The sequence below is a fragment of the Lepidochelys kempii genome, chromosome 24, assembly GCF_965140265.1.
Source record: "Lepidochelys kempii isolate rLepKem1 chromosome 24, rLepKem1.hap2, whole genome shotgun sequence".
In the NCBI taxonomy this organism is placed as follows: Eukaryota; Metazoa; Chordata; order Testudines; family Cheloniidae; genus Lepidochelys; species Lepidochelys kempii.
In genome coordinates this window covers 7607368-7622838 of record NC_133279.1, presented here as the reverse complement: position 1 = coordinate 7622838, position 15471 = coordinate 7607368, and the positions used below count along the sequence as shown (strand labels likewise).

The following is a 15471-nucleotide window of genomic DNA, read 5'->3' as shown; positions in this document are numbered from 1 at the left end:
GCTGCATTTAGTGTGTCTCCGTTCTGTTCCCCCCCACACCCGCCTCCATCCCAGTCTTCATCCCCTGATCCCATGAGGACCATGCTGCAGGGCTAGACAGAGAGCCATCAAATTGAGCCTGTGCAGGAATCGTCATCTTGCCATCTTGACCATAATCTAGATCCAGTCCACGCCCAGGGATAGGCCAAGCCCTTGCCCTGGTCCTAGAGGCAAAAAGGATACTCCAGTTCCTGGCTCTGCCACAGACTCCCTGTGTAACCTTGGTCAAGTCACTTAGCCTCTCTGTGCCTCCGTTTCCCCATCTGTACAATGGGGATAATAGCCCTGTTCTGGCTCACGGGGGGGCTGTGAGGATAAAAACATTAGAGAATGGTGCCCAGGTATTACAGTATTGGGGGACTAGGTAAATACCATCCATTAGTAATCGGGACTGGGTGTTTTCTTGTCTCAAAGGCGACTGCATCTTATCCATCAAACCCCAAGAGAATTCGGAAGGGCTGCAGCTCAACTTTCAGCAGGTGAGACCATCTGGATCCACCCCCTCCTTCTGCAGAGTATTGAGGGAGGTCCGGGCGGCAGGGCTCCAACCTGAACCCTGTTTAAAAATGCCTATCCTGTCATCCTGAACTGCAGCCCCACTGTGAGGGGGAGAGGCCTCACATGTTGCAAAGGAACCTGCAAATCTGGGAGCTGTGTAGCTATCAAGAGTAGTCTAGAAGTTAGAGCACTGGACAGGGACTTGTTCTGCCATTGGCCCAGTTGATGGCCTTGTGCGAGCCACTTAATCTACCCGGTGCCTCAGTTTCTCCATCTATGTAAACAAACAAAAACCCCAATCTGTGCGTCTATATAAAATAGGGGTGACCAAACCATGGTTCACAAGCCACATGGGACTCTTTTGAAATTAGTGTGTGGCTCACAGAGCCCCCAGTGCTCCCCCCATTCTCCACCTACCAGACTTGTGGGGCAAGCTCAGGACCTCTGTCTTGCAGCGGGGTGGTTGGGTAGGGGCTTCTGCCCAGTGGGGAGGATGATCTCAGGGCTTCCGCTCCATGGAGTGTGCCTGCCGGGGCTCGGGGCTTCAGCAGGAATGGGGCTTCAGCCCCGAGCCCCGGTAAGTGCCTCCCGCAGGGCAGCAGCCCCGAGCTCCGGCAGTTATGCCCGGCTCTCGAACTTCTGTAGATTGTTCTATGCGGCTCGGAGGGTCAGTAAATTTGGCCAGCCCTGATATAAAATAAATAAAAGTTATTTAGGTAACACTTTCCATCTGGGTTATAGGGATTAAAAAAAATCCACACTCACATTTGTTGCTGGTGAAGGCCAGATAGATGCCTGCTTAGATAAGTTGCAGAATAGTTGATTGAGTGCAATTTCAGAGCTGCGTCTACCCTAAGGATACCTTCTGCTTCTACGGCCCTTTCCACTAGGGAGAGGAGCCATTGAAACTAAAGGAGAGCGCTGGCCCAAGGACAAATGGGGATTAAACTGGCCATGAGTCAACGGAGGCTGGAAATTAAAAGCAGGTTTGTAGCCACCAGAGGAGGAAGGTTCTGGACCAGCCTCCAATAGGAGGGGAAAGTGGCCTAACTAGTCTGAAGATGGAGCTTGATCAGTTTCTGAACGGGCTGCCGTGGCAGGGTTGTCTGTGCTAGAAGGGACTGTGGACTCAGCGAGCCAGAAGGCCCCTTTCAGACCTGTGTCCTCCATCCCACACGAGCATCTTGTCTGGATTTTGATCAGCTGTGCAGCTTGTTCTGGCTACCCCAGCCCCAAAAGCATAGGGCAGAACTAGCCTGGGGTTTAGAGGGGCAGCAAGAATGACTGGAGGCCTGAAAAGACTCTCCAATGAAGCGAGATTGGAAACATTGGGATTGTTTTACCTTTACGGAAGAGGCAAATAAGAGGAGACACGGTAAAAGCATATGCAGTGATGAATGGGACAGAGAATGTCGAGCAGGCTCTTCTGTTCTCTCTCGTTTATATGAGAACAAGAGGACAGTCGAGGAGATTAAAAGGTGGTAAATTCTAAGCTAATAAAAGGAGACGTGTGATTAACCTGTGGAACTCCTTGCTTCTGGAGGCCACTAAGGCCAAAAATATAGCACGTCTCAAAGAGGAGTTGGGTGTCCATATGGAGAACAAGTATAGCCAAAACTGGAATAGTTAGTGCTGACTAAATGAGCACTGGAAGGGAGATAGAACTTCAGGGTTGAAATCCATCTCTGAAGGGGCTAGGAGGAGCTGTTCGGAGAGACTGGTCATCCCACGTCTGCCTCCTGTGGGGTTTGTGCACCTTTCTCGAAGGCATCTGGAGCTGGCCGTTGTGGGAGTTGGGATACTGGGCTGTAGGTGGGCTCAGGTCTGATCCAGGCTGGCCTTTCCTCTGCTCAAAGCATTTTGCAAGCACTAATGGCTTGTCTACACCAGGAAATTGACTGACCCAACTAGTGCTGTAGAAGCTCTCCTGGAGGAGCTCTCCTTGTGGATGCTCAGTTCCAGAATAAAAGTGACATTCCAGAATAATTACTCCGCTTTGGAAGTGTGATGATTGTTCTAGGGCAGAGTGACTCGTGTTCTGGAGTGGAGTGCCCACACGGGGAGCGATTCTGGAATGGCTCCTCTGGTTAATGTCTCTGCATGGACAAGTCCTGACTGAGTCTCAGCTGCTGGGCTAGGAAGTATTTAAGTTATAGTAGTGCCCGATTCAGGATTGGGACCCCATTGTACTGGACGCTGTGCTGGCCTCACAAGAGACGGTCCCTGCGCTGGGAGGACACAGATTGGTGAAGTGAGTGGCCAGGGCCAGAAAGAGAACCCAAGAGTCCCGACTGCCAGTCGTTACCGCTAGGAACACTTGCCGAGGATCAGGGCCCCGTTGTGCTGGGTGCTGCACGGACAAGTCACAGAGAGATGGTTCCCACTCTGGAGTGCTTATGAACGATGTGACAACAGGATGTAAGAGACCAACAAGGCAGGGATAGGAGGAAAGCAGGAATCCCAGCCCCTCCCTTGCCACCGCTCCTCTGTCTCCTATCTACACAAGGTGCTCTCCTCTCTCTTTCCCAACTCCAGAACGTCAACGATGCCATGATGGTCTTGCCCAAACTGTCCACGGGGCTTGACGTGAACGTGAGGTTCACGGGCGTCTCCGACTTCGAGTACACCCCGGAGTGCATCGTCTTTGACCTCCTGAACGTCCCGCTGTACCACGGCTGGCTGGTGGACCCCCAGGTGAGTGCCATTGTTGTAAAGTCCACCCTGTGCGTTGAATGGATACAAGCCAGAGCCAGTGTGTGGAGGGGGTGGAGCAGGGAAGGGGGAGACAGTGTGATCTAGTGGATAGAGCACTCGACTGGTCCTTGTAGCACTGAGTTGCATCTCCAGCTCTACCACTGCCCTGCTGGGTGACCTTGGACAAGTCATGTCCCCGCCCCTTGACTCAGTTTTCCCATTGCAAAGTGCTGTGAGATCTGCTGACGAAAGAGCAGTCGGAAAGAGCTGGATGGCATTATGGTTATTATATGAGCAAGGACAAAGGCAGGTGTAAACTCAGAGGGGTTTTTAGGAATTGACAAAGCTGAAGTCCTGTCCAGAGCTTCTTAATTCAGCTTCTTATGGCTGCTGGTAGCTGGGAACGTCTGGGGGAAAAATGAAGAGTTTGGAGCACGTTCAAGGGCCGTCACTCCACCCAGCGGGGTGACACGCGTCCACGTCCACTCCAAGAATGGAGGGGACGGTCCATGGGAGGTGCCAGTCTAACTGGGCAGGAGATGGTGCATTTTGTCTCTGCGATGTTGTGTGGTCAGGCCAAGCTGACGGCAGCTTCGGCCCCGACTGCAGAAGGAAGTCGAGCCCAGCCCCCAGATAGTGGGAGAAGAGCAGAAACATCTCTGGGACCAAGAGCCAGGGTTTGGGCCAATGTTGAGACACAAGGGTGAGTGGGTGGGTCGGGGGTTTTGCAGGTGAAATCCTGGCCTCGCTGAAGCCGATGGCAAAATTCCTGTGGGCTTCAACAGAGCAAGGCTTTCTTTCCCCGTCGGCTGCCAGTTCGAATCCAGCCGGGCTGGTAGTGACCAAGCACTCTGCCCCCCAGGGCTGTTTGAGTGACCTGAGCAGGGCTCTGGTCCCATTTTCAAAGCAGATGTGTCTGAATTGCACTCCAAAGAGGCCACCAACATAATAGCTGCCCTTGTTGGCTGCCCAGCAGAGAGCCAAGGATGGAGCGGGCTACTGTGGCTGAGCTCTCCCCATACAGAAGGATGGGGTGCCTTCTTCCAGGAGAGGTGGGGGCAGGGGAGCAGCGTGGTGGCCCGGCTGTCCCAGATCTGGGAATAATCAGGGGCCCCAGTCTCCTGACTCTTTCATTTACAACTTAAAACCAAAGGTGCAGCTAAAAGACCAATGGAGACACCAGGGCAGGTTTGCCCCATTGCTGGCAGTGGCACAGAGGGCAGGCAGCCTGCACCGCCCCAGTGCAGGGGCAGCGGGCACCCATATGGCCCTGACTGGCACCTCTGGTTCTTTGGCCCCCCATGGGGCTTTGCAAGGCAATGGATAGCCAGAGCACAGGACGGCACCAGAATCCCTGGAGTGGGGGCAGGGCTGGCTCTGCTTGAGGGGAGCGTCCCCTTGTGGGGCGGAGGGGCAGGTTGCCTGGGCATTAAACTCCCTGTGCACCGTCCTCACGGGCGCAAAGGGGCCGCAGGGTAGTGACCGGTCAGGCCTGCGCTTTCCCTTCTGCTTAAAAAGCCCTCTCTGGAGCCCTCCCCGGGCTCCTTGGGCCGTCTCCTCTCCCCCTCCACCCCCTTTCTGCTCCAGAGTCCGGACGCGGCCCAGGCCGTGGGCAAGCTGAGCTACAACCAGCTGGTGGAGAAGATCATCACCTGCAAGCACTCGAGCGACCCCAACCTGGTCACCGAAGGTAAATCCCCATTCCCTGGAGAGCTCAACTCCCCGCCCCCAAACCTCGGCTGGGGGGACCTCCTGGGTGCTAGAGCTCCCCTGGCCTTTTGGGGGCTCTTTACATTGTTAACAGAGGAGGAACAACGAGGGCACTCCGCCCCCGTTAGGTGCCTGATGAGGGAAGCGATTTCAGATCTGCAGTGGGGTAAACGGCGTGGCCAGATTCACTGCTGCACTGGTACGGGGGTGGGTACAGTCTCCCCTAATCAGGGGTTATGGGAGCCTGTGCCACCCTCAGGGGACCCCCCCATGTGCCAGTGGAAGAGTGCAGAATAGCCAGGGTACAGGCTTGGTCACGGGCAGCGAGGAACTGGGGTTCCCCAGGGAATCAGAGGATGTGCATCCGACCCTTTAAGAGGCCTGGCTGTGCTGAGCGCGGGGGTGCTGCAGTTAAGGGACACTCCACCCCCCACCGCATTTCCACCAGCCCACCCAGTGTCGTCAGGTGGGAAAAGCTCAGGGAGGAGTCACCCCGCGCCTGGCTGCGTTTCCATTTAAGGCCTTGCCAGGTTGCTCTGAAACCCTGTTCTCTCCCGACCTGCCTTTGTTGCGTTGCACCTACATCAGACAAACAGGCCGTCGGGTTGCGCCAGGAGGTTTAGCTGGGGACGAGGCATCCGAGCTGTTCCCTGGCTGCCTGGACAAATGCTGACTCCTCTACGGGCGTGGAGGGAGTTAAACCGCTGCTCAGCAGAGCACCTGCCCCCCACCCCAAAGGTATTCCCGCTCACCCCCCTCCATGCGTTTTCCTACCGCTGCTCGGTGAGGCTGCAGCTTGTTCACTTCCCAAGCTGTGGGTCGCTAGGCAGAGTGGCCCAGTGGGTAGGGTGCTGGATTGGGACGCAGGAGACCTGGGTTCTGCTCCCTGCTCTGATGCTGAGCAAGTCACTTCCCTTCCCTGTGTCGCTGGTTTCCGTCCCGCCTTGTGTCTCTCTGGTTTGGTAAATCGGTTTAGCTACTGTCGGTAAATTCGTAGGCGCAAGTTGAACCGGTTTCACGCCTATCATCGGTGCACCCATGCTGAGCGCCGGTCTAACCCCCCAGTTCATGCCCGCACCCCACCTGACGCCTTGTTTCTCCGCCCCAGGCCTGATCGCCGAGCAGTTCCTGGAGTCTACAGCCACCCAGCTGACCTACCACGGCCTGTGTGAGCTCACAGCTGCGGTCAAAGAGGGGGAACTAAGTGTCTTCTTCAGAAACAACCACTTCAGCACCATGATCAAGCACCAGGTCAGCCTGGCCCCTTCCACCCACACCTCTGCCTTCCATAACCGCTGCTGCGTGCATTTGCACATGTGGGCTCTGTGGCTGGGGAGGCTCCACACAAGGCAGGAAAGGGTTAGTGGGCTACTGAAGGCCCAAATAGAGACACTGGGGAAACTGAGGCACAGCTGCTGCCCCATCACAGCCCTTTATGGCCTGTTGCAGCATTTGTGGCAGCCGTGCCTCGGTTTCCCCAATGTCTCTATTTGGGCCTGCAGTAGCCCATTAACCCTTTCATAGAATCATAGAATATCAGGGTTGGAAGGGACCTCAGGAGGTCATCTAGTCCAACCCCCTGCTCAAAGCAGGACCAATCCCCAATCAAATCATCCCAGCCAGGGCATTGTCAAGCCTGACCTTAAAAACTTCTAAGGAAGGAGATTCCACCGCCTCCCTAGGTAACGCATTCCAGTGTTTCACCACCCTCCTAGTGAAAAAGTTTTTCCTAATATCCAACCTAAACCTCCCCCACTGCAACTTGAGACTCCTTGTTCTGTCATCTGCTACCACTGAGAACAGTCTAGGTCCATCCTCCTTGGAACCCCCTTTCAGGTAGTTGAAAGCAGCTATCAAATCCCCCCTCATTCTTCTCTTCCGCAGATTAAACAATCCCAGTTCCCTCAGCCTCTCCTCATAAGTCATTGTTCCAGTCCCCTAATCATTTTTGTTGCCCTCCACTGAACGTTTTCCAATATTTCCACATCCTTCTTGTAGTGTGGGGCCTAAAACTGGACACAGTACTCCAGATGAGGCCTCACCAATGTCGAATAGAGGGGAACGATCACGTCCCTCGATCTGCTGGCAATGCCCCTACCTATACATCCCAAAATGCCATTGGCCTTCTTGGCAACAAGGGCACAGTGTTGACTCATATCCAGCTTCTCGTCCACTGTCACCCCTAGGTCCTTTTCTGCAGAACTGCTGCTGAGCCATTCGGTCCCTAGTCTGCAGCGGTACATGGGATTCTTCCGTCCTAAGTGCAGGACTCTGCACTTGTCCTTGTTGAACCTCATCAGATTTCTTTTGGCCCAATCCTCCAATTTGTCTAGATCCCTCTGTATCCTATCCCTATCCTCCAGTGTATCTACCTCTCCTCATAGTTTAGTGTCATCTGCAAACTTGCTGAGGGTGCAATCCACACCATCCTCCAGATCATTAATGAAGATATTGAACAAAACCGGCCCCAGGACCGACCCTTGGGGCACTCCACTTGATACCAGCTGCCAACTAGACATGAAGCCATTGATCACTACCCGTTGAGCCCGACAATCTAGCCAACTTTCTACCCACCTTATAGTCCATTCATCCAGCCCATAATTCTGTAACTTGCTGGCAAGAATACTGTGGGAGACCGTGTCAAAAGCTTTGCTAAAGTCAAGGAATAACACTTCCACTGCTTTCCCCTCATCCACAGAGCCAGTTATCTTATCATAGAAGGCAATTAGATTAGTCAGGCATGATTTGCCCTTGGTGAATCCATGCTGACTGTTCCTGATCACTTTCCTCTCCTCTAAGTGCTTCAGAATTGATTCCTTGAGGGCCTGCTCCATGATTTTTCCAGGGACTGAGGTGAGGCTGACTGGCCTGCAGTCCCCAGGATCCTCCTTCCCTTTTTTAAAGATGGGCACTACATTAGCCTTTTTCCAGTCGTCCGGGACTTCCCCCGATCGCCATGAGTTTTCAAAGATAATGGCCAATGGCTCTGCAATCACATCCGCCAACTCCTTTAGCACTCTCGGACGCAGCGCATCCGGCCCCATGGACTTGTGCTCGTCCAGCTTTTCTTAATAGTCCCTAACCACTTCTTTCTCCACAGAGGGCTGGTCACCTCCTCCCCATGCTGTGCTGCCCAGTGCAGTAGTCAGGGAGCTGACCTTGTTCGTGAAGACAGAGGCAAAAAAAGCACTGAGTACATTAGCTTTTTCCACATCCTCTGTCACTAGATTGCCTCCCTCATTCAGTAAGGGGCCCACACTTTCCTTGACTTTCTTCTTGTTGCTAACATACCTGAAGAAACCCTTCTTGTTACTCTTAACATCTCTTGCTAGCTGCAACTCCAGGTGTGATTTGGCCTTCCTGATTTCACTCCTGCAAGCCCGAGCAATAGTTTTCTACTCATCCCTGGTCATTTGTCCAATCTTCCACTTCTTGTAAGCTTCTTTTTTGTATTTAAGAGCAGCAAGGATTTCACTGTTAAGCCAAGCTGGTTGTCTGCCATATTTACTATTCTTTCTACACATCGGGATGGTTTGTCCCTGTAACCTCAGTAAGGATTCTTTAAAATACAGCCAGCTCTCCTGGACTCCTTTCCCCCTCATGTTATTCTCCCAGGGGATCCTGCCCATCAGTTCCCTGAGGGAGTCAAAGTCTGCTTTTCTGAAGTCCAGGGTCCATATTCTGCTGCTCTCCTTTCTTCCTTGTGTCAGGATCCTGAACTTGACCATCTCTTGGTCACTGCCTCCCAGGTTCCCATCTAGGTTCCTTTCCTGCCTTGCATGGAGGCTTGTGTGCCCCACTAGAGGTGGGGTGATGGTTCCCCTTGATTGCGACGTCCCCAGGGGTTGTTGTCTCTGTGCCCTAGTGGATCACAGGCTGCCGCTCTGCCCACCCTCTGAGGGCTCTCAAGGGGACGCTGTCTCTTAAACATAAAAAAGAAGCTTACATAAAAAACGGATCTTAAACATAAAAAAGAAGCTTACAAGAAGTGGAAGGTTGGACATATGACCAGGGAAGAGTATAAAAATATTGCTCGGGCATGTAGGAATGTTATCAGGAGGGCCAAATCGCACCTGGAGCTGCAGCTAGCCAGAGATGTCAAGAGTAACAAGAAGGGTTTCTTCAGGTATGTTGGCAACAAGAAGAAAGCCAAGGAATGTGTGGGCCCCTTACTGAATGAGGGAGGCAACCTAGTGACAGAGGATGTGGAAAAAGCTAATGTACTCAATGCTTTTTTTGCCTCTGTTTTCACTAACAAGGTCAGCTCCCAGACTGCTGCGCTGGGCATCACAAAATGCGGAAGAGATGGCCAGCCCTCTGTGGAGATAGAGGCGGTTAGGGACTATTTAGAAAAGCTGGACGTGCACAAGTCCATGGGGCCGGACGAGTTGCATCCGAGAGTGCTGAAGGAATTGGCGGCTGTGATTGCAGAGCCACTGGCCATTATCTTTGAAAACTCGTGGCGAACCGGGGAAGTCCCGGATGACTGGAAAAAGGCTAATGTAGTGCCAATCTTTAAAAAAGGGAAGAAGGAAGATCCTGGGAACTACAGGCCAGTCAGCCTCACCTCAGTCCCTGGAAAAATCATGGAGCAGGTCCTCAAAGAATCAATCCTGAAGCACTTGCATGAGAGGAAAGTGATCAGGAACAGCCAGCATGGATTCACCAAGGGAAGGTCATGCCTGACTAATCTAATCGCCTTTTATGATGAGATTACTGGTTCTGTGGATGAAGGGAAAGCAGTGGATGTATTGTTTCTTGACTTTAGCAAAGCTTTTGACACGGTCTCCCATAGTATTCTTGTCAGCAAGTTAAGGAAGTATGGGCTGGATGAATGCACTATAAGGTGGGTAGAAAGCTGGCTAAATTGTCGGGCTCAACGGGTAGTGATCAATGGCTCCATGTCTAGTTGGCAGCCGGTATCAAGTGGAGTGCCCCAAGGGTCGGTCCTGGGGCCGGTTTTATTCAATATCTTCATAAATGATCTGGAGGATGGTGTGGACTGCACTCTCAGCAAATTTGCGGATGATACTAAACTGGGAGGAGTGGTAGATACGCTGGAGGGGAGGGATAGGATACAGAAGGACCTAGACCAATTGGAAGATTGGGCCAAAAGGAATCTGATGAGGTTCAATAAGGATAAGTGCAGGGTCCTGCACTTAGGACGGAAGAACCCAATGCACAGCTACAGACTAGGGACCGAATGGCTAGGCAGCAGTTCTGCAGAAAAGGACCTAGGGGTGACAGTGGACGAGAAGCTGGATATGAGTCAGCAGTGTGCCCTTGTTGCCAAGAAGGCCAATGGCATTTTGGGATGTATAAGTAGGGGCATAGCGAGCAGATCGAGGGACGTGATCGTTCCCCTCTATTCGACATTGGTGAGGCCTCATCTGGAGTACTGTGTGCAGTTTTGGGCCCCACACTTCAAGAAGGATGTGGATAAATTGGAGAGAGTCCAGCGAAGGGCAACAAAAATGATTAGGGGTCTGGAACACATGAGTTATGAGGAGAGGCTGAGGGAGCTGGGATTGTTTAGCCTGCAGAAGAGAAGAATGAGGGGGGATTTGATAGCTGCTTTCAACTACCTGAAAGGGGGTTCCAAAGAGGATGGCTCTAGACTGTTCTCAATGGTAGCAGATGACAGAACGAGGAGTAATGGTCTCAAGTTGCAGTGGGGGAGGTTTAGATTGGATATTAGGAAAAACTTTTTCACTAAGAGGGTGGTGAAACACTGGAATGCGTTACCTAGGGAGGTGGTAGAATCTCCTTCCTTAGAGGTTTTTAAGGTCAGGCTTGACAAAGCCCTGGCTGGGATGATTTAACTGGGAATTGGTCCTGCTTCGAGCAGGGGGTTGGACTGGATGACCTTCTGGGGTCCCTTCCAACCCTGATATTCTATGATTCTATGATTCTTACTCATCTCTCCACAGGGCCACCTGTACCTGCTGGTCACGGACCAGGGCTTCCTGCAGGAGGAGAAGGTGACCTGGGAGAGCCTGCACAACGTGGATGGGGACAGCTGCTTCTGTGACGCCGAGTTCCACCTGAGCCACACCCTGGGGAAGGAGGCGGCCGGCAGCTCCCCCCAGGAGCAGAGGCAGGTGGACCAGGTAGGAAACAAATGGCTCAGCAGAGGCCCGACTGTGCTGGGAGGTGGTTAGTTACAGTAGCATATCTGAGCGGTTCGAGCAGAGGGGGCTGGGCTTCAGGACTCCTGGGTTCCTTTCCAGCTAGAGGAGGGGAATGTGGCCTAGTAGTTACAGCAAAGGGGACTGGGAGCTGGGACTCCTGGGTTCTCTTTCCAGCTCCAGACAGGATATGTGGCCTAGAGAATGGAATTTGTAGCTCCCCTGCTCTTCTGACTGAAATGTATCACCTCCAGGAATCGGTATCTACTGTAGCAGGATCCTTATCTTTAGGGCAATGTAGTCTAGTGGTTAGAGCAGGGTGACGCTGGGAGCCAGGCCTCCTGGGAGGTCAGTGAGGGAGATAGGAGCTCAGGGTCTCTCTGGGTGGCTCTGAGTCTCATAACCCCTCTGAGCTTCCGTTCCCCCCCACACACCCCATAGAGCGAGGGTGATAGAACCTCTGGGCAGGGGGGTCACTGTGGACAGGTGACCGAGCCCAGAGCCCCCGAGCCTTCCAAACCTCCCCCCCCGCCCCCCGATAATCACTGCTAAGTGAATTCGTGCAGAGGCCTGTTGAGACTGATGTACCCCTTCAGCGACTTGTCTCTCGTTCCTGCCCCCAAGCGTTTTGCAGCGCCGTCGTTAAATGGTTGCGGCGTTGCTCCCCAGAGGTGGCCGCGTCCCAGTGCTGGGCGAGTGATCCTGTATGTGCACAATTAGTGTCGGGCTTCGGGACCCTCTGGGGTATGAGATCTCTTCTTCCGTGTGTCTCGCTCCCTGGGAGTCCCAGCACTGACCACGTCTCTCCCCACCACCCCCCCTTGCCCCCAGGACTACATGATCGCCCTGTCCTTGCAGCAACAGCAGCAGGGCCCCTCTGCCCTGAGCGACCTAGAGCTTGCACGCCAGCTGCAGCAAGAGGAATACCAGCAGCACCAGCAGCCAGCAGCGCCTCCCGCGCAGGTAATGGGCCCTGGCCTCCCTCCCAGAACACGTTGCAGCCCCCTCCCACTCCCCTGCCATGAGGACCTTGCTTCCTCCGGGATCCTGGAGAGCCTGTCAGCGCTGCTCCGAGACCAGCCAGCAGGGGGTGCTGTGGGGGTCGCACCCGCCTAGGGCGAGGGAAACTCAAACCCGTGCCCCGTGCGTGGTGGGGCAGGGTGGGTCCATTCCAGCCTCCCTTTAACCCTCCCACCCAGGAGTTGCCCAGCTCAGCCCGAGCATCCCTCTTCTGGTCAGGCCAGTCTTCCCCCTTGTGTGGGGCTGACGTGCCGGTCACTCTCGGTGGCGCTGGGACAGCGACTTTGTCCTGTGCAGTTCTGTCTCCTCCTCACCACGGCTTAGCCACGGCCCGCAGGCCTTTGCTCCGTGGCAGCGGGCGGATCAGGGATCTGTGGCTTTGCATGGGAATCGAACTCCAAAACCTCTCCTGCAGCAGCTGCATCTCTCAGGACAGCGACTGGAGCCTGGAAGTGAGGCCGGGCACCTGGCTTCTGTTCCCAAGCCTGTGGAGGGTGCCAGGGGAGAGACCTGGAAACTGGGGCCCATTGACTCAGATGCCTAGCTCTGGGAGGAGTATTGCCTAATGATTAGAGAGGGGGTTGGCCCCAGGACCCCCAGGTTCCAACCCTGGCTGCGCCAAGGCCACGTGCCAAGTCACTCCCCCTCTCTTTGCTTCCATCGCCTCCTCCTAGGAGAGGATATTGGGGCGGGGGGCGAGGGGGGGGAATGGGACTGGTCTGAAAAGCACCCTGAGATCGCTGAAGGTAGCAGCTGCTTTTTTGTCTCCTTGGTTTCAGGGGAGAGCTCAGCCGGCCGGCCGGCCGGCCGGGGAACGCAGGCACAGACATAAGCAGGAGTCGGACTGTGTCCTGCTCTAGAGCCGCTCGCCCCCCTGCCTGCTGCTTTCGGACCCCTCGCCCTCCCATGGTCCTGCCGCGTCACCGTGAAGACTCCCAGACAACAGCCCCGGTGGGGCTCGCCTCGCCTCCGCTTCCCCTGGCCCCCGCCCTCCCCAGCACGGGACCCGCTTCCCGAAGAACCCAGCCCTGGCTCCCGCGCTGCGGGGGTGAAACCTCGTTCCGTGCTGCTGGCATCTCCCAGGCCTGCGCATCGCAGCGCGGGAGGGACCGTGCAGGGCGGAGTCCAGCCGGGCTGTGCATTGGCTGCAGTTTCTCCTCACCCCTGACGCCCTCAACTGTACCTCGTACCTCTGAGCTCTCCCCAAAGATACCGAGTGCTCTCCTCTTCCAGAGGCAGAGAGTTCAGTGATCAGAGCCCGGACTCCTGGGTTCCAGTCCCAGCTCTGGGAGCAGAGTAGGATCTAGAGCTTAGCAGAGGGTGGGGGTATGAGTGTGAGCCAGGACTCCTGGGTTCTCTTCCCAGCTCTGGGGGGGGAGTGGGATCAGTGATTAGAGCTGGTGGGGACTTGGAGCCAGGACTCCTGGGTTCCATTCCCAGCTCTCACCCTGACTCGCTGTGGGATGCTGGGGCAAGTTGCTTCCCTACCCTGTTCCTCCATTTCTCCATCGGATATAGCAGGGGCAGAGGGGAGAAAAGGGGGTGATGGTACCAGTTCACCCACTCCTTCCTCACATGCTTTGGGATCCACAGATAGAAGCAGCTGTGATGCTGTGAAAACACAGAGGCTTATTTAACAGGCACGAAGCAGCAGCTGCCAGCCTCCCTCGAGCGGGGGCAGCTAACCCACCGAGTGTCCCAGGCAGCTGCCCGGTGCCTCTCGTGAATCCAGTGCAACTAAGGAGCAACGGCCTGTGCAGGGTCTCTGGGGCAGGGGGTGCACTTACAAAGCTGGCGGGACGCCCGTGTGTCCCCCTCCTGCCGGAGGGCCAAGAGATGCTCTGCAAGGCCTTGACGCAGACAGGAGGATGCAGAAGGTCCCCAGGGTGCTAGCCAATGAGTTGCTGCCTCCTTGATTCGATTCTCATGGCTGGGCGAGTGCAGAATTTCCCCCCTGCCCCCTCCTGTGTAGTCTCCCCTTGGGTGGGCCCGATCCTGCACTCAGCGGTCCTGCTGGGAATTCAGCGGGCAAGGCCATCGGCTCTAATTAACTAAGGCAGCATTGGCACGGAGGCAGAGCCAGCGGTGGCTCGGGGGGCAAGTGGATTGCAGGGGGAGGGGATCTGTCGGGTCCAAACTCTCTCCAGCCCAATGACGCGATCCGAGCTGCAGGAAGTGCGTTTTCAGGGTGCATTGAAATAATTTGCAGAGTAAAGCGCCCAGAGCGTAGGAGTAGGGGGAAGGTTTGGATGTAAATTCCCTGCTGGGACAAAGCTTTCCCTTAGCCCTGTCTGCCATGGCACCGTCCTCCCTCCAGCAGGGAGGGTTTAAACCAGACCCTGTGGAAAACAACCCGAGGCGGGATGGTGGTTATCGCACCCCGTTGGCATCAGCAGCCACCTAGTTGGGTCAGGGGAGGTACTCGGAGCCCCTTCTCCTGCTCGCAAGACGCCGAGTGACGCAGGAGCCAGCGGGACTTGCAGCTCGAGTGGGGGGGAGCGCGGTTCCGCCGGCTCCCAGGTGACTGCAGGCTGGATCCCAGTGCTGGCCGGGGCAGAGGGGGTGCTGCCTGCCCCTAGGAGAGGCAGGGAGCCCAGCGCCAGGACCGAGATGCTCGCTGGCCGTTCCAGATCAGCAGCGGCCGAGCCCACAGGAATGGCATCTCCTGTTCCTGTCCTTTGCTGGTTCTGCCCAATTCCTCTTCCAGACAGCCTCCTCCCCAGAAAAGCTGCAGTGGGGAGGGGCACGTTTAGGACCTGGGATCAGGGTGGCTCCCATGGGTTAGTTAACCCTGCCCCACTCCTCATCCTGTGACGTCCCCCGCCTCCACCCCGTGGATTGAATGGGATCAGGATCAAACTTTCAGGACACTAACGAACCTTCTGTGGTAAGCACCTGGGCACTTGCCTTCCCAGGGGGCTGGGCTCTGTCCCCCTGCTCTTACGCTCTCAGGCTTGAGGAGTTTTAGTCTCTTTTCTACTCTCCGTTATTTGTAACACTGCCTTAGACGTTTGGAAATAAAAGTGTCTTTCCCTAGGGTACTGGTGTGATGGTTGGGGGGGGGGTGTCTCTAGGGCTGGGGGCTTGTTCCTATGTGCTCATGGGGCATCTGTCTCCCTAGGACTGGTCTGACGACTTTCTGTATGTCAGTCTCTGGGGCTTGTCTGTTCGATCCAGCCCTTGGGCTGCAGTCTGCTGGGTGTTTGTCTCCCGCCCCGGGAATGTCCATCTTTTTGTCCATCCAGCATGGGGAGGGGGGGCATTTTGCCTCTTGCAAAGAACACAGCATCACTCATGGTGGTTTTTAATTCATGGGGGGCATTGCTGGTAACTGTCCCAGGACTGAGGCTTGTGTAGCTGCTCCAGTACCCAGGAGCTTAGA

At 55.1% G+C, this 15471-nt stretch overlaps 1 protein-coding gene across 9 annotated transcripts in view; it reads left to right on the top strand.

The window, feature by feature from the left end:
- MINDY1 (MINDY lysine 48 deubiquitinase 1) overlaps window positions 1-15127 on the top strand; it is a 28294-nt gene extending 13167 nt beyond the window's left edge. For 8 of the 9 annotated variants that reach the window (XM_073322518.1, XM_073322516.1, XM_073322509.1 and 5 more), the window contains 7 exons: window positions 454-518; window positions 3073-3231; window positions 4819-4921; window positions 6050-6192; window positions 10872-11051; window positions 11901-12032; window positions 12869-15127. In XM_073322518.1, the coding sequence (XP_073178619.1) occupies window positions 454-518; window positions 3073-3231; window positions 4819-4921; window positions 6050-6192; window positions 10872-11051; window positions 11901-12032; window positions 12869-12949 (863 nt within the window). In that variant the 3' untranslated portion in view covers window positions 12950-15127. The remainder of the gene's footprint in view (window positions 1-453; window positions 519-3072; window positions 3232-4818; window positions 4922-6049; window positions 6193-10871; window positions 11052-11900; window positions 12033-12868) is intronic. The other variant, XM_073322517.1, reaches the window with a different exon arrangement.
- The last annotated feature ends 344 nt before the right edge of the window (window positions 15128-15471 follow it).